General features: G+C 36.0%; 1 protein-coding gene across 1 annotated transcript; it reads left to right on the forward strand.

Moving 5' to 3' along the window:
* l(3)80Fj (lethal (3) 80Fj) lies at positions 1–24849 on the forward strand. Its single transcript, XM_085205437.1, has 39 exons — positions 1–100; positions 176–278; positions 687–882; positions 1151–1331; positions 1724–1888; positions 2260–2512; positions 3170–3348; positions 3645–3842; positions 4038–4196; positions 4375–4531; positions 4880–5209; positions 5827–6020; positions 6394–6572; positions 7201–7330; positions 7689–7769; positions 8044–8267; positions 8699–8892; positions 9217–9390; positions 9634–9764; positions 11094–11230; positions 11599–11839; positions 12178–12411; positions 13014–13208; positions 13459–13587; positions 14015–14138; positions 14365–14601; positions 15423–15602; positions 15911–16200; positions 16449–16644; positions 16815–17329; positions 17616–17753; positions 18007–18159; positions 18284–18472; positions 18667–18914; positions 19406–19727; positions 19947–20177; positions 23189–23881; positions 24140–24373; positions 24686–24849. The coding sequence occupies exons 1-39, from the start codon at positions 86–88 to the stop codon at positions 24806–24808; spliced, it is 8052 nt and encodes a 2683-aa protein (XP_085061563.1). The 5' UTR covers positions 1–85; the 3' UTR covers positions 24809–24849.
* The last annotated feature ends 241 nt before the right edge of the window (positions 24850–25090 follow it).

The following is a 25090-nucleotide window of genomic DNA, read 5'->3' on the forward strand; positions in this document are numbered from 1 at the left end:
CATTTCTTTCCTTATCTGTGATGTCTTGCAAGACGTGTGCTTTTGTAGGCCGATTTATCTAAATTTCTGAATGTTTTTTTAGAAAATGGCAGATTCTGAGGTAAATAAAAATCACAACCAAAGAAATTTCATACTAAACCGCCAACGTATACTAAACGCTTTAATTTACTAACAGGTATTGAAGAAGTTAAAAGATATTCCATTTAAAATTCAAACCGCAAGTTTGAAAGGAAGATGTGAAGTTATTAAAGAAATTCAGGATGTTTTATCAACACCTGGTAAGTCAAGTACTCAGGAGTTCTCTTGAATTATGGTACACACCCTAAACTAGTGTTACATATAGCATAATCGTATAAGTTAGACCCAGACTAGCTGTATTGATCCTTTATTCCATAATTTCCACTAGCCACCTAAACCGATCTCCGATCTCCGTTGTATTAATCAAAAGTACATCATATGTAGATGACAGAAGGGTCCTATTATTATTCACTTTATTTCAATATACTATTGATACTTGGTTGTAACATGTAACAATTTGTACAAGCAAAGATTTTTGAATACATAGGTTATGTTGATTGTGTGCTGAGTATAGCTTTTTTCTGTTGTTTTAAATTGTTTATTGTTATGTTTTTTTAAATAATTTTAATAAGTTAATTGTTATTAATCAATATTGTCATTGTGGACAGGTATAACTGAACCGGTAGTGAAATTTGTGTGTCGTGTGCTACTGTTAACATTAAATAGATATAGAGACTCTACATCTCAATCATATATAAAGAGCTTATTGGCTTACCTTGCAAGAGAACACAAAGATTGGACATTAAAAAATTTACTACCATCATTATTAGAAGTATCTGAACATTTAAAATGTACTGCATCTTCGTAAGTATTGATATTTTAATGCTATGTATAAACAAAAATAAAATGAATAGGCAACAGTCTATGTTGGCATTTACTTGCAAAAAAGTCTAAGTTGAGTGTTTAAATACACTTAATTATACTAAATCGAACTATTTCTAAGAAGATATATGTTATTATGTAATTTATTACTGGCATAAAATAGGTGATGGTCATTTGCTCAATTGCCCTAAAATTGTATGGTATTCTATATAAAAACAACTTTTTTAATAATGATTTATAAATATTTCAGGAAAAGTACTTGCCAGACAGGTTTATATGCATTAAGATGGACAAGAGAGTTAGTGGAGGGGTCCTTGAAAAACCAAGAAGATTTGTTAGATTACAACATTTTAGTATTAACTCAAGCAAACCTACTAGCGGTAGTCACTGCTTATGGGAATAAGAAAAAAAATGACAAAGGATACACAGTGGTAAATGTTTTAAGAAATTAATTAGTTTAATTATGGTCATTGTGATCCAGTTGATTACTGAAAATGTGAATTGTGGGTGGGTGAATCCTTTAATGAAAATAAATTATTTTTTTCATTTCCCTTCTCTGGAAGTGTAAAATACAGTTGATGTATGCTAATTAATACACAATTGTTGAATTTACCCAGAAAGTGGAAAAGTGTCTTAGCACTAAGTTCTATCTGCCTATATGCCAGATTAATCATAATAATAAACGATAATAGAAAATTCTCAAATAAAATTGTTTTTTTTTCTGCTTCTATACTGTCTATATTATTATAGACAGGATAGAAGCAGAAAAAAAATTTTATTATTATGATTAATTTGTATGACTAATATGAATAGCTAATTTTAGTTGCACAATTTATGGACATTGATGGGCAGTGAAAAGTTACTGAAATGGGTCAATGTGTTATTATCACAAGCTCCTGATTCTGGACCGCAAGTGTGCGTCGCATTTTCTGCTTTATGTAAACATGCTAGGCAAGCAGGAGATGAAAGTCTTATTTTACAACATAAGGTAATTTTATCTAAAAAAACAAATAAATTTTAGTTTTTTTTTTTAATTTGATTGAAAGTTAGAACTTAAAAAATATAAAGATAATAAAACAAGTGATAAATATTTATATCTGCACAAATAAACATAGATTGTTCTTAAAATTTGAACTTTTAATAAGCAATATTATGTACATTTCAATTATATAAATGAAGTTTTTGTATATGAGTGTAGAGCATAGTTTTACATTGTAGTACAGTAGGACAATGTTTGACTGCTCAAGCACAATTGAAATGAGTTCAATTCTTGTCTTCAGATATGATTATATGAAGTTTATTTCTCCAGTTTTACTGTAAATTTTAATTTAATAAGAAACATTTTTTACATTTCACCAGGCGAAAATGCTAGAAAGTTTAACTAAAAGCCTCATAAGTGTAAAGACTCGGCCAAACTCCAATTACATAAGAGGATGTTCAGATCTACTCCATCTCTTACAATCATCAGATGTCCAAGATATCCTCCTACCAGCTCTTCATAAGGCCATGTTGAGGAGTCCTGAGACTATCATCCAAGCTGTGGGAGAAGTTGTGGCTAATTTGAATGTATATGTTGATGGTGTAGCTGTTGATATTGGGAAGAGCTTAATCGGTAAGCATAATTTGTTCTATTAATTAAGGATAAGAAAGTTCATTAACAGTTTTAAAATCTGGAAACAATTATTTTATTTTGAGTATTTTTTATCTATTTCCATTTCTATTTCTAATATTATATTACATACTAGCAGACTTGGGTGCCTTCTTCCGCTTGAACTATACAAATATTTATTAAATATATTTATGAAAATATTTGCAGCGGAGAATATATTAAACCGTGAAACACATGTTCAATGAAATATTTTTAAGAGTCTAAATTTCAAATTTTATAAAAATTGATAGCAATTTAAAAGTTTTTCCATACAAACTTTCAGCTCCTATTTCATCTCTTTAGGATTAATATTTTTCAAAATCCCTTCTTATTCAAATATTCAAAATACCTTATGAAAATAAACATATGTCCAAATTTTACATTTCTACCATCAGTGGGTATGGCTGTATGTGCGTCTATACCTCAGTCTGTGGGAACATGAAGTAAAGTACATTATTAAGATTTATATGTATGATAATTTCATGGCCTTACTTTGCTTAGACAAAGTGCACCATTGGTAGCTACTACACAAAAGTGCAGAAATTGGAATTCTACTCACCCCTCATGGTGTAGGAGTAAATAATATAATACTAATAACTAAAATAACCCATTTTTCTCCAGTGAACCTTCACTCCCGTGACGACTGGGCGCGTACCGAGGCATGTCTAGCCCTAGCCGCACTATGCCGGCGGTGTTCAGCGCCGGCCGCAGCCCGCGCTCTCCTGACCCATGCATTTGCACATTATAATGGTGCCAATGGGAAGTTAACGTCGAGTGAGGATAAGATTGCTGTGCTTAATGTAAGATTTTATGTTAAATCTAAGTACATTTTTTGTTCAAAAGTGCTATTACTAATCCTCTCGAATTTTCCATTACCATAAAGCCCATTGTATGTCAATATTTATTTATTACTTATGCTAAGTTTCACAATGATTAATGTGCTTAACTTTAATCACAATATTTTGGAAATTATATTATTAAATATGATTAAATTCGAAAATATAATGAAATATTTAATCCATAACTTGATTTAAAAGTTACACTGAAGCAAATCAATAAAACATATTCTTAATAATATTTAAAATATTATTTACAGGGTGTAGCAACACTTAGTGAACTAGCAGTATCATCAGAGGAACAATTAAAATTATTTGACGAAGTAGTGACACAAATATCGAAGGTTCTAGATAGTGAGTCACATGAACGCACACTATGCGTCGCTTTAGAAGCTCTATATAGGTGGATTCATTGTTTAAGTGCACCTATGTCAGATAAAATTTTACAAATTTATAAGGTAAATTATTTGAATAATGTTTTTGTTTAATACATTATCCCTATTTATATTAAAAAGCTGAGTAGTTAGCTTAGTAAAAAAGCAAAAGCCTAGTTTTAAATTTTTTTATTAGTTTGTAATTTTTTTTTTTTTTAAATAAATAAATAATAGTTTATCTACAACTTTTATTATGTGTAATTCATATAATATCCACAGAAAGGCCTATCAGCGAAAAGTACAACGCAAGCAGTTCGTATCGCATACACTTCTCTTGTATCACGAGCGTTGCGACAGCCCGCGTCCCTCGCAGTTGCGACGGCGTTAAGACCCGCATTACTTGCAGCTGTTGAAAAAGCTGTGCAACAACCTTTACAGGTAAATAATGAACTCCATTAAAATATATGGGCGACGGACATTCTCGTTTATTTTTATTTGTTTTCTTAGCTTCACGCTGTATTTCGCATGTAGCAGGGTAGGCAGAGGGAGCCTAGTGTTAAGACACTCTGTCTATTTCCGCCGATTTCTTTTTTATATATATTATATATATTTCCAGCATCTAATAGTAAGTGAGGGTATTTGTGCAATGGCGGCACTAGCGCAAACAGACACCACGCAAGAACTACCATCACACGCAATATGGGCGGCGCTCACAAACCCTCAGAAGCACGTGCTGTTACATGACCGCGTGCTAGCTACTGCCACTGACGACGGTAATAGTCATAGCTTTCACTATTAAGTCCCTTTAGAACTCACTTTAGCTTTCGAAGTAGATTGAGGTTATTTCCAATTATGATTAAAAAAAATTTTATGTGAGTTATATATATTTATTCTAAATTATATTATAAAAATGTAACTGTTAAGTTTTTTACCGGCCTTTCATTGTTCCTTCCAAGGTGGTGATGACTTTGTGCAGTACTGACCCTACTGACATTTTTATGTAACTTGATATTTCAAAAGTGCTTGTAATGGTCTGATTGAATAAAGAATATTTTAATTTCGTACTGTATTATTTTATTAATTTGCTCTAAGGTAGTGCTATAACATTTACCCCTTTATAGTCCTAATACAGGTGGTGTTGCTATGCAGAACTGTATTGGACAAGTATGAGAGTGTTGCCATTGACCAAAGCTCACCAGTACTCAAGGCTTTCATACTGACCCTCATATCTCCCATTAAGTCAGTCCGGTCAGTAGCTTTGGAAGAAGTGAAAGGTCTGTTAGCCAGTGGAAGTAAGGCCTCTCTAGCTAAGAGTCTAGTGACTAAATTCAATGAAGTGTTGGAGGAGGGCAAGATATTTACAGTGAAGGAAAAGACACTTCCAGAAGACAAGGCAGAAGTTACGGGGAAGATGATTCTTGATTGTGTTCAAGCGCTGTGTTCATATAGAGGTAATTTTATTTCATAAATATGTCCTTAATGTTGAAGAAGCACAGTAGGCTCATTTTTGACTGTTTAAAATAATCGGTGATTATATCTTATACTTCTGAGGCCGTAGTTGCGCAGTGGCACAAGAATGTGACTGTATACGTGGCTGTTATGGATTTGCTTCCCACTCGGGGAATTTAATTATAATTTATTAATTTTCTAATTTCTTTGCTCTTTTAACAAGGCATAGGGTGTGGTTGACTTCTGCCACTCAAAGCGCTATGGGTCGAAAATTTGGCGGAACGTTCAGTACGAAGTGTCATAACACTATGTTCCCTATGCCTACCCTGCTAAATACAATTTGAAGCTGAAAAAAAAGAATTATTATCCAAAGAAGCAAAAAATGAGTGTAATTGTGTTAACGCTAAATTGTCTCTTCTCACACCACCAAATATGTTAAATTTTTTGCCACATATATTGACTTACTTATGTTACAATTTTCAATTATGATAAGATAATATTTGATTATTTTACAAATAAGTGATAATATATTTAAGTTCTCATCCACTTTGCTCGGTCCATCAATATCCTAAATGATTAGTCCAATTTAAGAACTGGTAATTACGTTCACATATTTCAGAATATAGACAAGAAGATTTCGAGAACATAGCACTAGAAGCCCTTCCCTGCTGCCACCAGCCTCTAGCAGTTGCGGTGAACAAGCGAGCTTGGATTAAATTAGTAGCTTATTTACACCTGGACCCTCATAGACTAGTGGCTACCCATTTAAATAAACTGAAGAATATATACATTACCAATTTTACTCCAACTGAGGTATTTTTATATATTATTTTAAATTTTAATTGACATATAATGTGTTGTTGATGCTTAGTGAGGAAGTATGCAAGATTGTGGGCTTAATTACCAATTGAATATCTTTATATTTAAAATCTTTTAATTACTGTGGCCTGGAAAGACTGAAGTGCAGCGTTAGATTGCGCTGCCGGTTACGCAATGTCTTTCATAAGAATAATAACTTTAGAATAACTAAGCTTTATACTAAGTTGTTACTTATTTATATCATAATACTAAGACTTGCAAAATATATTTTCATACCTATTACTTACACCTCATAACTAACACCTCATAATTTCCTACATCCTAAAAGCTTTAACTTAAATAAAAAATATTTTTTTTAAATCAACAGACAGTATGCAACGTAGTATCAACGCTTGTGCGCTGCAGCGCTGATGGCGCGGGCGGTGCGGCGCTACGTACAGCGCTCGAAGCGCTGCAGCGCCCCGACTTGCTATCTGTATCGAGGGATGATTACTTTGTGTATTTGACGCCGGCGGGACATTTGTATGATAAGAGTGTTGTGCCCGGGTAAGTTTATATTGTAGTTTTAATTTTATTTGCATCCGGTTCCGATAGGTCGGAAACACCAAATTAAAAAATTAGCCCGACTTCGGTTCCCTTAAAACTATCTCCGTAACATATTCTACATCTCATTGGTTATAAGTATGCTTAATGCTCATACTTAGTCAGTTATACGAGCGAACATATTCATTTATTATATATGGACGCACGTACAAACTTATGTATATATGCATAATCGATTACATTTATCTATATCTACACTTAAGGGTATCTAAGCTGAAACTTTGTTTAGTTAAATGGGTTAATCTCAAAAACTATTCGTTCGTTCGGTTCGCATTGAAAAAATATTTTTTGTTGTATACCGTATTTATCGACAATGGCTTTAGTTTATATAATATCAAGTTTGACGAAAAATCTACAAAGCTGAAATGAAATATTTAATAATTCACATTTTTCGTATTGAAAAATGGGAACTGAATGTTTTAACACTAGGCCGAGGTTCCCTCTGCTAGGCTGTCCTGTGTGCTATACAGCATGAAGCTAAAACATAATAATTAAAAAAACATTCCATTGGCTTGGCATAGCTCAGTGAGTTATCACAATTTTAAAATATTATTTATTTACTGCTTTACAGAAGCGAAGAAAACAAAGAAATGAACCTGAAGCGGGAGAGCAAAGCATACAGCTACAAGGAACAATTGGAGGAGTTGCAGCTGCGACGCGAACTGGACGAGAAGAGACGGCGGGAAGGCAAAATTAAAGAGGTCCTAAAAGTAGTGATTGTTATTCTATTCCTTTGTCACATATATCCTATAAGTACATAAGCAACTGAAAAATGTTAGTTCTTGTTCATAAAATAACAGAACTTTGAAGTTTATATTAAAGTTTTTAAATGTTTACTCTCTTCTATAGTTTTAAATAAGGGCAATGATGTGTCATTTGGTCATGGAAACGAAATATGAAATGATCAACTCAAAGTTAGTTCATAGGTTTTTGTTCTGCCATAGAAAATATTGCATTCCAATTTACATTTGTTAACGAAATAATATTTAACAGTTTATATAATTATAAAATTTAAGAAATGTTCCAGTTATCATAAATTATAATATGATTTCTTTGCAGGTTCCATTATCAGCTAAACAAAAGGAGGCGATAAAAGCACAACTTGCTAAGGAAAGTGCAATTCGTGATCGTCTGGCTGAGGTGAGTGAATGTTTATATTGTATTTTATATTACTGCTGTTGAGTGACGGAACTTTTGCCTTGACAGCAGAGTGAAGAGATGAAAATATATAATTAAAAAAAAATTTCATTTCCTTGAGTGGGGATCGAACCTACAACTAGTCGCGTTTACAGGCACACTTTGTGCCCCTGCGCCACGACTGTCCTCTGTTTCTTATATTGTTCTTATAAAAAAAATCCGCTTTTAACACACTATTCTTACTTAAGTGTTAACCGCTTATTACTCATCCCCACAGTTAGATACAGGCGTAGACAAAGCAGTGCAACTAGTACAAGCTACAGCGCGTGGTTCAGCACTGGCGCTTGGCGTTAAAGCCCGTTCCCTCCTCCGAGCGTTACTCTCCGCTCTCCGTTCTCCTCTCGCGGCGCCGAAGATTGCACCAGCTCATAGAGAGTTAGGAAGTGTTCTCTTGCCAAAGCACGGATGGATTGCTGATCATGTTGCTAGGACTACTATTAGGTATAACTTGGACTTTTGATTGATGATTTTAAGATGTGTATAAATAATATACGTGACGCGATGGCGAGCTTGATGCCTATACCTATACTATAATGAGTAATGCTTAAAATTAAACCTGCTAGGTATTGCATCAAGACATTAGTCTTAAAATAGTTACGACATATTCAAAAAGGTTACTATGTTTTTTTTGTAATGCTTTGACAATCTTGTGACTTATTCAGATAGTAGACTCTAATAATGGAGATCACTTATAGGAAAAATATACTTTTCAAAAATATTTTCCATTTGTAATGAAATGAAGCGCAATATTTTATTCCAACAATTCAATATTAAAAGCAAAATGTGACGTGTTATTATCCTTATATTTAGTATATATTAAATTATATATATGCATATATTTATTTACTATATATTATACTTGATTTCTCCAGGCTGTACAAACCCCAATGTGACCTAGACCCCAGCTGGGAGGACGAAGACCTAAGCAAAGCCACAATACGCACAATTAATCTAGTACATACAACCATTACGTCCGGTAACAAAGGCGACGACGATACTGATCCTAGCAAACAAAATCATTTCACCGCGCCGGGGTTCTGTTACGTGTTTCCTTTGCTTAAGCAAGGTAGGTTTTTTTTATGTTTACACTTTTTTTTAGCTTCACGTCTATCCCGCACTTAGCAAAGTAGGCAATAGGAACTTGGGAACCTAGTTACTTATTATAAGTGTCTTAACACTCCACTCCTATTAAGACATTTTCGTTCTGAGGGACTGAGAACATAATATATTTTATTTTCTCTATTGGGAATGGGACTCACGTTTACAATCACATGTGGCTACACTCAAGGTACAATTGCTCAAAAATGGATACAGTAAAAAAGTAAAATAATATATTTGAAATTTCATGTAAGTTGAATCTATCTAAATTTAATATTAAAATCTCTCCCAGGTCTAACAAGCGGCATGGCGCGTACAAACGAGTCCATGGTGGTGAACGGTCTCTCTATCATCACGTACCACGCGGCGCTGCGTGGAGATACCTCCAATGTCCTCGCCCCTGACCAACTCCACCCCCAACTGTTCCCCATCGATCAAATGTTTCGATTGCTTATTGATCTTATTGGTAGGTATTTTTTGGTTTGTTTTGTGAAGTGAAGTGCGGAAATATAGTCTTAGTAAGATATTTAATTTTAAAATAACCAAAACAAAATACAAACGAGTTTGATTTTAAATTATTTTCTTTCTCAGTCAGTTCTTTTTTTTTACTTGGGCCGAAAGTGGAACCTTGTATACTTAACTAAATACAGTTATGATTGTTATATACTAAATGAATAGATGAATGTAGAAAATAAATATTTGCTTACAGGCAGTAGCAGCGGGCGCGTGGCGGCGGCTTGTACTGTGGCGTTGTTGGAAACGGCGCGGTGCGCGGCGCGCGCGCCCCTTTCCGTGGACGACGTTGTGTGCTTGTTGGATGGGTTGCAGAGCCCTTTGGAGGTAATAGGTTGATTTATCATTTTTCAATTTTACTCTTGATTCGTAAAGTAAATATATATATATATATATACTAGTGGGCCCGGACGCGGCTACCCCCGCGAAAATATAAGCCTAAATAATTAAAATAAGTTAAAAAATAATAATAAGTGGAGATTTATTATTAGAAAAAATATCTGAGTAACCGAAATGAACAAACAAAAGAAGTAAAAGTAACTAAAGGAAATTCTTAATATTAGAAAAAGTACCTAAAGTTTGCCGTGCGCGCGTACTAAACATTTTTCTATATTAAATAATTATTAATTTTTGCGAACAATATTAAATACAATCCTAAATGATTAAAATTACGATATTTTAAGTGTATAACATCGGTATAGATAACCGAACTCAGATAAATTAATTATAAGCAGCAAATAATTACATAAAAATTAACAGTAATTCGAAAATATATAAAAATTTACAAAATCATCAAAGTCATCTGCCCGTTCGCGTCGGTCATGCTATACCACTCGGAGGCTAGGTCATTTGGAATCAGTGACATCTTAATTATTTATTACAGTAGTTTCCATCAAGATGAAATGCTGAAAGTGACTACAATATTTATTTTCATAAGGATGAATATCAAATTATAGAAATCATCTAATATTTGTTAATGTATACAAATCTATATCGGCGCGCGCCATGTATGTATTAAGCAAACTCACTTTGGGTGACGTTTTCTTAAAACAATGAACTTTGCAAGCCGTTGCTTAGCAACGCGTAGCGACGATTGTTATTAACATGGCGGAATAAATTGCTTGTCAAATTAATTATTTTAATATATTGGTATATATATATACCAATATTACAAATATGAGAAAAAAAAGGTATGGTATCCTATGTTCATCCCGGGACCCTCAAGTATCTCTATATGAGTATTTTATCACAATTAAATTAGCGGTTTGGCCCTGAATTCGTAAAATACAGACAGACAGACAGACAGAGTTACTTTCGAATTTATAATATAGGTATGGATAAAAGGACATGTTCCACTGACTGAGGTAAGACGTACGCGCAGCCGTAACCGCTGTGCGTAAAAACTTTAAATTTGAACAAATGTGTTTTAAAAGGTGTGAAAGTTTGTATGGAATTTTGTTTAAATTGCCACCGATTTTTTGAAAATTTGAAATTTAGACTCTTAAAAACATTTCATTGACACTTGTTTCATGGTTTATTAGAATTCACCTCTAAGGGTGCAAATAAACAGGCGAAGCTGCGCGCGCTCACTAGTATATAATAAAAAATAAACTTAAAAATACTAAAATGTTAATAAATATCAACATACATTTAAAGGTGGTACGCGACGCAGCTCTTCGCGCGTTACTTTGTATAGTGGAGTGCTTGCCGCCGTTCCTAGAAGACCCGGAGTTCGCGCTCACTCTTACCATGCGACTATATATTGCTACTTTCGATGTTTCTGAGGATAATAAGTGAGTATATAATTCTCTTTTTATATTTCTATTTTTCATATTGACGCTATACCGGGAAGCACAAAGAAAAACGCCTTCCGTCTGTAGTTTTATACTTCTTACATGATCTTTCTTCAGTACTTTTTTAAATTATTCGGAATTATTAACAGCAAGCTTTCTATTAAACTATTTTTCATATACAAAAAAAATTACAACATACTACATATTACTCAGTACTCACGTTCTACGTACTCTAAATAATGTAGAATTTAAATGTATTTGTAAGCACCCAATTATACAGTTGTAATCAAAATACTTCCTACATATATTGCCCAAACTTTTAGTAGATAAATTAAAATTGTTTAAGTAATTTAAATTTTAATTAACAGAAAATTAGCAACAGAACTATGGGCAGAACTGCCCCGCTTAGAATCCTGGATGCAATGTGCAGCAGAAGAGATCAGAGCACTTCTACTGCACCAGGTTCAGCATCCAGCTGAGGAGATCCAGTCGGCTGCAGCCAATGCCCTTGTAGCCAGTGTTGGTGACGCAGGCGGTGTGGACAACGTGCATGCGGTGGCTGATGACATGTTGAAGCATTTGCATGATATATATGATGAGAAACTGCCGGTGGGTTTGAATTATTATTTTTTTGTTTGTTTTGTGAAGGAGTTATTGGGATTTGTTGATTAAGTATCGTGTAATTTGACATAGATACTTATGATTTTAAACTATATTTTTCCTTTTTTTTCTTACTTTGTCACTTGAATGTCAAGTAAATAGAATCAATAGATCAATAGATAGAAAATGATTAAAGTGCTTGTTGATGGTTGGGTTGGTTGATTGGTTTTTTCTATATAATTTGTAGTCCAATTTCAAATATTTCTAAATAAAATTTCTTCAATAAAATTTTTTTATTTATAAATTTGTATATTTATACTTTAATAACGTAACATTCATTCCACCAGCTCATCCCAGCGGTCCTCGACCAGTTCGGTCACGAGCAGCAAGCGGCGGTGGACGCGTGGGGGGCCCGCCGTGGGGTCGCCGTGGCCCTCCGCGCTCTCGCCCCTCGCGTGGCCCCCCAAGCGGTGCCCGCTGCTATGGCTTTTTTTGTACGCCGAGCACTAGCGGATAGAAACGATGCCGTGAGAGATTCTATGTTAGCTGCTGCTATGGCGTTGGTGGATTTACATGGGAAGGTAATTATAATTACATACATTATACATATAAGGACAATATTAGCACTACTTGAAGCTCTTTTTAAGCATTAGTGGATTTACATCGAAAGGTATTTTTGATTGGCATATTACATTAACTACGAGTTTTACTTTTTTTATTTATTTAATATCTATAATTTATTTTTTCTACTATGTAGAAATTGACATTTAAATAAAGAGAAATGAAACTGTTCAATATTATCCCAGTAATGTGTGCGTTTAAACACAAATGATTTTCTCAAAAACACAGCAGGCAGTCAGAGGAAACCTAGAGTCAAGGGTTCAATACATTCCATTCCCATTAAGATTCTTCACTTGCCACTTTCTGCACTTCTGGAGATATTGCGTGTTAAATAGCGGGACTTAAGGCCGCACATTGCCTCTTTACCAGAGCGAGGAAATGAAAATATTAAATACTTCATTTCCTCAAGCGGAACTGGAACCCACAACCTGTCGCGTTTACAGTCGGTCTCAAACTAAACAACTATTATAAAAGCTATTAGCTTTCAACGACATATAGCAAGCAAGCTATTTCTATTAAAAACATTCTATAAAACAAATATTTTCCTTCAATGAATCTACAGGAAACGCTAAGCAGCCAGCTGCCAGTCTTCGAGCAGTTCCTAGACACGGCTCCCAAGTCGGGGGGCTACGATGCGGTGCGACAGTGCGTTGTGTTGCTAGTGGGGTCTCTGGCGCGCCACCTTGCGCCCGGTGATGCCCGTGTTAGACCGATCGCTCTGAGATTAGTTGCAGCGCTTAATACGCCAAGTCAACAGGTAATTGTTTATTTTTTTATTGATTTAATAATGGTAAATTAATTTAATAATTTATGAATTTCGATTTTAGACTTCGATCTTAGACTTGAGAGTGGTTTATGAACACTGCCCTATCGATGGTTATACCGTCAAGTTACTAATACATCATATAAAAAATCTTGATTTGAAATTTCTTAAAAATATACTGAAGTAAAAGTGTAGAAATAAACAATCCTATTGTTTTTTATATTTATTATTAAATATATACTAGGTACAAGAAGCAGTAAGCAACTGTCTACCTCACTTGGTGACTTCGCCTGCATTAGAGGACGATATTCCCGCCATTGTTAATAAATTGTTAAAACAACTTCTGACTGCTGAAAAATATGGTGATCGTAAAGTAAGTTTATTGTGAACTATTAATTTATTATATAACTTTCGGGAAAAGTTCCTTTTTTTCGTCTTTTATAGATTATGTTTACTTATTTTTATTTTGTTTTTAATTATATATTTTGTTTGGTATTTTAATAGTTTTTAGTTATTTAAAACATATATTTCCTACATAAATGTATATTTAGTGTCTGTACGTTGAGGGCTGAGGAAATCGTGGCGCAGTCGGTCCTGATCGCTATCCTCCGGCGAATAATTTTTGTTAATGTCCCTATCTATCCCTACACAAAGTCGGCGTTAAGTTCACTCAAAAGGCGGTATCTCGAATTCGTGCGGAGAACGTAGTATTTTGACAATAGGTTCTCTCCGCTTATTCGAATATGTAGGAAAATACAAAGAAAGTCAATAATTGTATTAACCTTATAATAAAATTGCAGGGTGCTGCATACGGTATTGCGGGTATTATCAAAGGATTGGGTATTCTATCACTGAAACAATTGGATGTGATGGGAAAGCTCACTGAAGCTATCCAAGAAAAGAAGAATTATAAATATAGAGAAGGTATTAACTTTTTAATTTTATACTTGTCTTTTTTTATACTAATGACAAAACTATTTTTATAAAATATGGCGTATTTTAGCCAGCGTCTTAAACGGTTGCGTGTTTGATTCCCATTTAGTGAAATTATTATATTTAAGATATTTTCATTTCTACGCATTACATTTGTCATTTTCTTGACATTACATATATACCGACATATATACATTTGTTACATTTGTTCATCCAGGGGCCCTATTCGGATTCGAGATGCTCTGCAGCAAACTGGGTCGTCTCTTCGAGCCCTACATAGTCCATGTGCTCCCTCATCTTCTACTCTGCTTCGGAGATTCGTCCCAATACGTCCGCACTGCTGCAGACGAAACAGCTAAACTTATAATGAGTAGGCTGTCCGCGCACGGTGTGAAGCTGGTACTGCCGTCGTTGCTGCAAGCGCTGCAGGATGATAATTGGAGGACTAAGGCTGGTGGGTATTGTGATTGTGGAAAATATGTATGAAAATATTTTTTTTAATTATCAGTTTGTGTATACGACTCGTATGTTGTTAAAAAAGCTCTGTTACTTACGTTGAGCTATTATCAAGATGTTTTATAATATTATTAAAAAGTTCACAATTTTTTATCTGTTGGATATGGTTGTGTAATATGAATTCTCTAAAACGTAGTGTTAGTTCAGATATAAAACGAGTAGATATAATATTTTAGTATGTGTTCTTCGTTTATAAATTATACTATTTGCAAAAATTGTACAAATATATCAATTAAAAAAAACTAGTATTTTCGTATTCTCTCGTTTCATAGCTGACTTTTAGTATAACATTAGTTATACATTTTATTAATATTTGTTTTTGAAATATAATTAAGCACTTAAGAAATAAAAATGATGAGGCTGTCGTGGCGCAGGGGCACTAGGGTGTGACTGTAACGCGATGGTTGTGGGTTCGAAATATTTACTTAAATTTATATTTCCGTTTCTTCGCTCTGGTATCGACGCAAAAACCGCGGCGTTGAGTTCCGCCACTCAACACGCAATTCCTCCAGAATTCGGCGGAAAGTGGGCAACGGAGTGTTTTAACTATATATTCCTTCTTCCTACCCTGCTGTGTGCGGGATACAAGTTGAAGCTGATTTATTTAGAAATATTAAAATATTTGTTATATAATATCTCTTCTCAATTGATAATTCAAAGCTCAACTTGGAGTATCGTTTTTTTAAATGTCCCTACAGAGAGACAAGCACGTAGGAAACTTTACTTAGTTTACACCTATCAGCACATTACCACAATCAGGTTCTATCGAGTTGCTGGGCGCGATGGCGTACTGCGCACCCAAACAATTGTCCTCGTGCCTGCCCTCCATCGTGCCCAAACTCATCGAGGTGCTCAGCGACTCGCACATGCGCGTGCAGGAGGCGGGCGCTGAGGCCCTGAAGGTCATCGGCTCTGTTATACGAAACCCGGAGATACAAGGTAAAAATTCTATCTATAGGATCACTAGTTCAGATCCAGCTTGTAGGACCAAAATAGGATTTACCTACAATAATTAGCTAAAGATTAATGGACTTAAGACTGAACGTTACTTTTAAGACTAAAAATAGCAAAATAATTCGCCAGCTATTCTTGATGTGTGAACACTTCCGGATAGGATGCGCTCCAAGTATTAGACGGTAGAAAATATAATATTAATAGTAATTTTATATTTAGTTATAGTAAAATGTATAAGGCCAAAAAAATATGCCATTGCATTGATAGTAACATTACAATCAATTAATTTACAGCTATCGTCCCAGTACTACTCCAAGCGCTCCAGGACCCATCAAATAAAACGTCTCTCTGCCTACAAACTCTATTAGATACGAAGTTCGTGCATTTCATAGACGCACCATCCCTAGCTCTAATAATGCCTGTAGTGGAACGAGCTTTTTTGGACCGAAGTACGGAAACACGCAAAATGGCGGCGCAGATCATAGGAAATATGTATTCGTTAACTGACCAGAAGGATTTGACACCGTACCTGCCTAGTATTATACCTGGGTTGAAGAGTTCGTTGTTGGATCCTGTGCCGGAGGTAAATACAGCTAGTTTAGTTTCATGGAATGCTACCGTTTTATGATATCCTTCATGACTTTATGAATCCATATATGTTGTTATAGATATATAAATGTATATTGAACTTAGGAATTAGTAATAAAACTCACTTCAACATGTTGGTATTACTTTTTTCTTTTCATGATGATAATGCACCATTATTGTAACATATTATATTTTTATCTCTTTGTATTTTCTCATATCATATTTATCTTCCCTACCTTATAGGTACGTTCAGTATCTGCGCGTGCACTTGGAGCCATGGTGCGTGGTATGGGCGAGAGTAGTTTTGAGGAGTTATTACCTTGGTTGATGCACACACTCACCTCAGAGACCAGCTCTGTGGACCGCTCAGGCGCCGCACAGGGACTGTCAGAAGTGGTTGCTGGACTGGGCAGTCATAAACTGCATAAGATAATGCCTGGTAAGCGTCTTCACCTTAACTTTTCTAAAAAATTGTGTGTACTTAACATTTGTAAATATTTTTTGTAAAACTCAAAGAAAGGAAACAATGAATAAATATAATAATATTCAATTATAAATTTACATTTTCAAGCTAACATAATATTAGTATATCAAATAATATTTTCACAGATATAATAGCAACAGCGGAACGCACGGACATCGCGCCACATGTCAAAGACGGGTACATCATGATGTTCATATACATGCCGGGCGCCTTCACCGACGAGTTCACGCCCTACATAGGACAGATCATCAATCCTATCCTAAAAGCCTTAGCGGATGAAAACGAGTACGTCCGAGAAACCGCTCTCAAAGCAGGACAGAGGATAGTCAACTTGTACGCCGAATCTGCCATTACATTGCTTCTACCGGAGCTAGAAAACGGATTATTTGACGATAATTGGCGTATAAGATATAGCTCGGTACAATTGTTAGGTGACTTATTGTATCGTATATCGGGTGTCTCAGGCAAGATGAGTACTGAAACAGCATCAGAAGATGATAATTTTGGTACGGAACACTCTCATAAAGCTATTATTACCGCTCTCGGCCCTGAACGTAGGAATAGAGTGTTAGCTGGGTTGTATATGGGTAGGAGTGATGTCGCTTTGATGGTGCGACAGGCGGCGCTGCATGTGTGGAAGGTAAATATGTAATACACAGATAATACAAAATATAGCTAACTTTTTATGGAATAACTTTACACAGTTCAAATTAGACAGATGGTCACTATATAAATGTAACAAATTTCATATTCAAAAAAAATATCTCTTGTTTAAGCCTCTTGTATAAAAATTGGTCCTATAAGCTGTAGAATAGTAGTCAAAACTTAACGACTAGTAGTAAATTATAACCTCATTATATATAAGAGTTACTTGGCCCTTTAATAATCACCATAATATATTAATGTATATGCAAACGATTTTCTAGGTGGTAGTGACCAATACACCGAAAACTCTGCGCGAAATATTACCAACTCTTTTCAACCTGTTGCTCGGCTGCCTCGCGTCCACCAGCTACGACAAGAGGCAGGTCGCTGCCAGAACACTTGGGGATCTTGTGAGAAAGGTTGGTTGTAGTTTTTAACCTTCACGTTTAATCATTTCATACTCAATTTTTTTCAAAAGTGACAAATGCTAATGATTAATTTCGAGTTTCAAGATAGCCAAAATATTTTAATTATATTATACGACAACTATGTTCGAATAAAAATACCACTATGTTTTGCGTTTTAGGAAAAACAATATTATTGATCAATAGACATGCTAAAACATTTAAATATATAATTTAATTGAATATTTGTTTATTTGTCTGCATATAGTTGGGTGAACGTGTATTACCGGACATCGTGCCGATCCTTGAGCGTGGGTTGCGTTCCGAACGCGCCGATCAACGCCAGGGCGTTTGTATCGGCCTTGGGGAGATACTCGCCTCCACCTCCAGGGACGCTGTGCTCAGTTTTGCTGATGGACTGGTATATTTTATTAATTATCTTTTATTTATCTTTAAATAAATTTAATATTTATTGGTGTTTTAAAATAGAAACTAAAAAGCGGCTCGACTAATATCATAGGTACATGTTCGATGATGTATTCCAGGTGCCGACGGTGCGCACGGCGCTGTGCGACTCGCTGCCGGAGGTGCGGATGGCGGCGGCGCGCGCCTTCGACTCGCTGCACGCCACCATCGGCAACAAGGCGCTCGACGACATCCTGCCGCCCATGCTGGACGCGCTGCGCAGCGACGACGCCGCCGAGGCCGACGCCGCGCTCGACGGCCTGCGACAGGTTAGCCTGGGTTCTGTGATATATCTAAAGATTTTTAATTTTCGGTGGTTTTTCTTAATTTGTACTGTATGCAATCACTTCATAACAATATTGACTTTTGTATGTAATTTGACGATTCAAAAGAGTCTAATGGCCTAATTAAATAAAGAATATTTATATCCAGATATAAATGTAATCGAACATCTCTGTACCAGGTAATGGCGATCAAGTCGCGTGCGGTGCTGCCGTACCTGGTGCCGGTGCTGACGAGCTCCGGCGACACGCGCGCGCTCTCGGCGCTGGCGGCGGCGGCGGGCGGCGCGCTAGCCCGCCACCTGCCACGCGTTCTGCCTGCTCTGCTGGCCGCGCTGGCGGCGGCGCGCGGCTCCCCGCACGCGGCGCGCGAGCTTGACTATTGCCGCGACGCGCTGCTGCCCGTGCAGGATGACGCGGGCGTCAGGAGGTAACGTAGACACGAGCTCGGACGATGAGAGGTCAAATGTACAACCATCACATTTACAATCAGACACAATCCATTGCACTATGACGACTCCAACTTTGATTATTTTTATTTATCAATGTAAAATAACCACCATAATGACATACCACCTACCGGTGTGACTACACTCGAGGAAGCGAAATATTTATTTACGTTTATAATTCCATTTATTCGATCTGGTGACGATGTAAAGCGCGGCGTTGAGGTCTGCCATTTAACATGCAACACCTCAATAATTCGGCGGAGAGTGGGAATCGGCGCGAGACCCCTAGGTACCTTCTATCTACCTACCCCTAGGTAGGTAGAAGTAACTGCGTAAAGCTAAAAAAAGACATTTAACGTACCATTACACTTACTACCATTTTATCTTATATATATTACTAAAATATTTAACTCAATCATATTTTATTATTTGTGTATTACTTTACATACTTAATTTATATCATCTCTTTCAGCATAATAGACACCTTAATGGATGTAGTACGCACGGGCGAGGGCGAGAGACGTCGGGCGGCAGCCGCTCTACTATGCGCCTTCGTCACCCACACCCGCGCCGACCTCATCCCTCACGTATCAGCCCTCCTCCGAGGTCTTCTCCTCCTCTTCGCGGAAACTGAGAGGGACGTTCTTCTCATGGCCTGGGAGGCACTGTCAGCCCTCACTAAGATGCTAGAGGCAGAGAAGCAGCTAGGTTACGTACAGGAAGTGCGTCAAGCTGTAAGGTATGCTGCGGCCGATTTGAAGGGCGAACCTCTGCCTGGATTTTGTTTGCCTAAGGTATGTATTTGCTGGTGTAGTATCAAAATATTTTATTAGTTAATGAGATTTTTGTTTGGAAATAAGTATATTATCTATATAATTTTCGATGGTTTTCTAGAAGCACAGGTCCATGCATAGTCCGACTATATTATTTTTATACATTTTTAAACATTTTTCTTTACACATTGTATGTTTAACTCTAAAAATCGTAAAATATGGTAATTTTTATACTTATAGGGCATAGCACCTATCCTACCGCTTTTCCGAGAGGCGATCCTTAATGGTTTACCAGAAGAGAAAGAAAACGCAGCCCTCATGTTAGGAGAAGTAATCAAATTAACGACAGCACAAGCCATCCAGCCCTCTGTGGTGCACATCACCGGACCTCTCATCCGTATCCTGGGTGATAGATTCAATTCCAGCGTCAAGGCTGCCGTCCTTGAAACACTGGCCCTATTATTATCCAAGGTTAATAATTTGTTAAATAGGCTTTTATTGCTTTGTATATACGTTTTTATTAATTTCACAAAATGGAATGAATGATCTATATCATGTATTAATACTATAAAGAGGAAGAGTTTGTTTTGGTTGTCGTGCGGATGATTCTAGCAAATATAATAATTTTACATTGTAATATTATACCCTGAGATCCGGCCGTTGAATCCTGCATATACGAGTTTTCTTAATTAAACCTATATTAATGAATAATACATGATTAGTAGAGCAGATAACACCTGGGTTGCCTGGAAGAATCCTGCCGCAATCACCTTTAGTTACATTTTTTCGTAACTCGTTTTGGGAGAAAATTGCACCCATACGTTTTTTATATGAATCGCACATCATTTGAAAGATAATCGCATAAGGAATTGGAAAATTAAGGGTTGCCAGCTCTCAGTCTGCCGCAAGTCTAGGGTTGCCTGGTTTAAACATGTCACTAAATGTTAATAATTTGCACTCATGTGTTTTTTTAATGAATTATATATCAAATTAAAGCTTATTTTTTTCTGAACACTATAAAACAAGGTTGCCTGGAAAATTCCTGCCGCAAACAGGGGTTTCCAGCGTTTGAAATATTTTATTCTGGTTCCGTTTGACTATGAGAATAGACGATGAAATGCGCGGTCTGCCCCATGTTTTAAAGTAAAATATTATATAATAGAAGGTCAATCTTAAAATCAATGTTTATTCTAATTGTTCACCTGTTAAATGATGATTTTAATCATATTAAGTACATGCAGAAACTACTATTTAAAGATCATGGGACAGAAGAAATCATCCTTATTTTTCAAGTAAAATAATGAATCTATATTATTGAGTCTTTGCAAAATCTCTATTTTCTAAGTAATAATATTTATTTATTAATTTAAATTACCATTTTGAAACAATTAAATTATCTAATTAAATAAATGTTTACAAATATCGATCTACTATAAACTATTAATATACAAACATATACATCATGTTCCCTTAATATAATGAAGGGTGACCATTATTGCGGATATTTTTTTTATTAATTATATTGAAAAATACATTTCAATGAACTCTCTCTCTTCGTCCTTTACTTGTTTGATTTGACAACGCTTGCCGCAATTTTTTTATTCTCACGTAATTTTTAATAATTTGCATAGGAAAGAAATATATATATAATAGAATTATAATAAACAAAACTAAGTTAGCAAAATAAATTCGAAGAAAATCTGACAGTAATGCCGACTAATAAACGCTATTTACGGTTTATGACCAAGAGTCGGCAAATATCAATTAGTTGGCTATTTTTTACTATAGATAAACATTTTGCGGCACCATACAAAGCAAACCAAATGCAATAAAATTATTTTCGAAGATGTATTGTTTCTAAATGCAATGAAACTGCAGATGGCCAAATGAGTTGTTTTTGAGCATATTACTTAGTTACTTACCTTTCGTTTTGGAGTAAAGACGTTTTTACTTGACAAAAATGAAGACGTGTTTTTTGTGCGGCAGGAGTGAAAATGTGATAGAATTTAACAAGGAATCTCTCCAAAAATGTAAAATTATGTTATTGTTTCGCCAAAAAATGAATTTTAAATACAGTGACATTTTTTTAAATAGTGACACAATGCACGGTTATCATTTACAGTGTTACAAAAAGTTCATTGTTTTAAAACAAAAATATAAAGAAGTATTTTTTAATTATTTTCTAATGAAAAACGTAAGTGTACTTTAATGTTTAATATTATATAGTTTAATAAAATGTAGACAATTGTGGCCGTGGGAGTTGCCTCAGTTTTGATTACACTAAGTTAGGGACGTGAGTGAGTGATTACGCTTTATTATAATTATAAGAACAATTCTTCCAGACCTAAATGCCTTAAAAACAATCAGCATAGACGGACAAGTTCTTGCTAGCGACATTTTTTTATCTATATTTTAATAGTTTTTATTAGTTGAATAGTTTTCATTTACTTTCCAAAAACCTAAATATTCGTACCAAAAAGATTCGTACCAGAAAGATTCTTTCTACTGATACGGACGGCGTTGTCAAATCAAACAAGCAGAGGGCGAAGAGAAAGAGATTGTTTATTGAAATGTAATTTTCCATATTTTCTTAATAAAAAAAATATCCGCGATAATTGTCACCTCTCATTATATTAAGGAAACATGTTGTAATTAATACCTTATAGTAGATCGATATTTGTAAACATTTACTTAATTAGATAATTTAGTTGTTTTAAAAGGGTTATTTAACTAAATATTATTATTTATAAAATAAATTTTGGGAAGACTCAATATTATGGATTATTATTTTACTTGAAAAATAAGAATGCCCCCTGAAACCCCTGTTTGCGGCAGGAATTTTCCAGGCAACCCTGTTTTATAGTGTTCAGAAAAAAATAAGCTTTAATTTGATATATAATTCATTAAAAAAACACATGAGTGCAAATTATTAACATTTAGTGACATGTTTAAACCAGGCAACCCTAGACTTGCGGCAGACTGAGAGCTGGCAACCCTTAATTTTCCAATTCCTTATGCGATATCTTTCAAATGATGTGCGATTCATATAAAAAACGTATGGGTGCAATTTTCTCCAAAAACGAGTTACGAAAAAATGTAATTAAAGGTGATTGCGGCAGGATTCTTCCAGGCAACCCAGGTGTAATCTGTTCTACTAATCATGTATTATTCATTAATATAGGTTTAATTAAGAAAACTCGTATATGCAGGATTCAACGGTCGGATCTCAGTCTATTAATTTTGAATAAGTAATGTTCCCCTAGGAATAAGTTGCCTAATAAAAAAAATATTGAATATTCCATTAATGGAGGAAGACTATATTATATCATTTTAATGTAAACCGCTATACCAGAGTTATCTTAGTCACTTAGAATGTGTCATCACACATATTGAATGCATACATAGCTCTTAAATTGTTTCTTTAGATCACGCGACGACAAAGAAACAGGTAAAGGCTGGTTTTATATAAATGTATTTTGCAGGTTGGAGTAATGCTGAAACAATTCCTGCCGCAACTACAAACAACTTTCGTAAAAGGTCTGTCGGACGCCAACCGTCCCGTGCGCATCAAGGCGGGGCTGGCCCTCTCCCAGCTGGTGTTGATCCACACGCGCGCCGACCCCCTATTCCTGGAGGTGCACAACGGCGTCAAAAACGCTGAAGACGTGGCTATCAAGGAGACCATGCTGCAGGCGCTCCGCAGCGTCATCACCAACGGTGGATCCAAGATGTCCGAGACGACAGCCCTCGCAGTGCTAGCTATGCTGACCAGCCCGGCGTTGCTCGCACATGCAGAAGACGCGCCCCGTGCCGGCGCTGGTGGTTGCCTCGGTGCATTATTGCACTGCCTGGCACCTGGCCATCGCGATGCAGCCTTATTACACCACGTGCTCGCAGCTGGTAACCCTACTTCGACCCATCACTCTCATACACCGGAGGACTGGCTCCTCACTCACGGACGATCCTGTGCCTTATTCGTCGCCCTCAAGGAAACACCGGACAGTGTCTATCGTGATCACTTTGAGGAGAAGATAGATAAGGCCCTGCTTGGTTACCTCACGAGTGATAAGACGCCTATAGTGTGTAATGGTATCAGGGGTATTGGGTACCTTATGTGTTATCTGCTCAAGAATGACAGGCCCGTACCGGCGAATATACTTTCTCAGTTTGTTAGGGTGAGTGTATTAAGTGTGTTGCCTTGTTTTTTCAGGCGCCCAAATTCGAACTTAATATAAATTTATTTTTAAAATTTTAGATTCTAAAATTTATGTTTAAAAAATAATAATTACAGTTTAAATAAAAAAAATGATAAAGAAAAAACAGTAAAACAAATGGTGTCCAGTTCAATTCTGCACATTGAATATGAAATTTTAAAAAAGCTCATCTTTTGTTATAACTTTATATAACATTGTATGTATATCTGCGTTTTGTAGAGCATGAACCACAACAATAACGAAGTAAAACAACTAATGGCGCGAGCGAGTACAGTAGTGGGGCGGGCCGAGGTGGTGCTCCCAACAGTGGGAGGTGCCGGGGCCGACGTCCTGCGCGCGCTGCTGCCGGCCCTCGTCAACGGCACCAAGGAGAAGAACACGTATGTGCGCGCCAACTCGGAGATAGCACTGAGAGCCGTGCTGCGCTTACCGCACGATGAGAACTTCCACCAGGTACTCTAGCTACTGTTTGTGTTTTACTAATAGTTGTGCAGATTTCTTTCGACAACTCTAATATTTATTTTACAATTACTTAACTCTTTTCTACTATTATCTATTCACTTTTATGTACAAATAGTGGATGTAAGAAAGAGTTTATAAATATTTTTTCTGTTTTTTTCTTCTGTGTGACTATTTTAACTTGATTGTTGTGGATTGGGGTCTCACTTGGGAAATGAGTTATTGTCATTTCCTTACTCTTATAACTTACTCCTTGCCATATGCGAGATGTAGTGTGAAGCTGAAAAAACATTTTATAAATTTCAGCAATGCATGTCTCTACTGGAGGAGGGTAGTCGCGAGGCGCTCAGCGACGTGGTGACCCGCGTGCTGCGCCGCGCCGTCGCTGACGGACGCGACGAGGACCTGGACTGCACCCTCGTCACTTGAGCACCTCTAATTTATAAATATATGTCTTTATAATTATTGTCTATATTGTTTTATTTTTTAATTTGCTTTTAAAGGGGGCTAATAGGATGCCTATAAAGTATAGAGAATAATCTTGATGGCTGGATAATATTTGCCATTTGGGAAAGTTCTACTTTAGTTCCACAAATGTAAAGAACTTTAGTTTGATGCCACTTCCCCTTACAAGATTTTAACAATTTATGTTAAAGTTCCTTATGTATACAGGTGTCCCAGGAGTCAACGACAAAACGAAACCAGGTGATA

The sequence above is a fragment of the Heliconius melpomene genome, chromosome 20 (genome assembly GCF_056956725.1).
Source record: "Heliconius melpomene rosina isolate 202511_hmr_F chromosome 20, ASM5695672v1, whole genome shotgun sequence".
Taxonomy (NCBI): Eukaryota; Metazoa; Arthropoda; class Insecta; order Lepidoptera; family Nymphalidae; genus Heliconius; species Heliconius melpomene.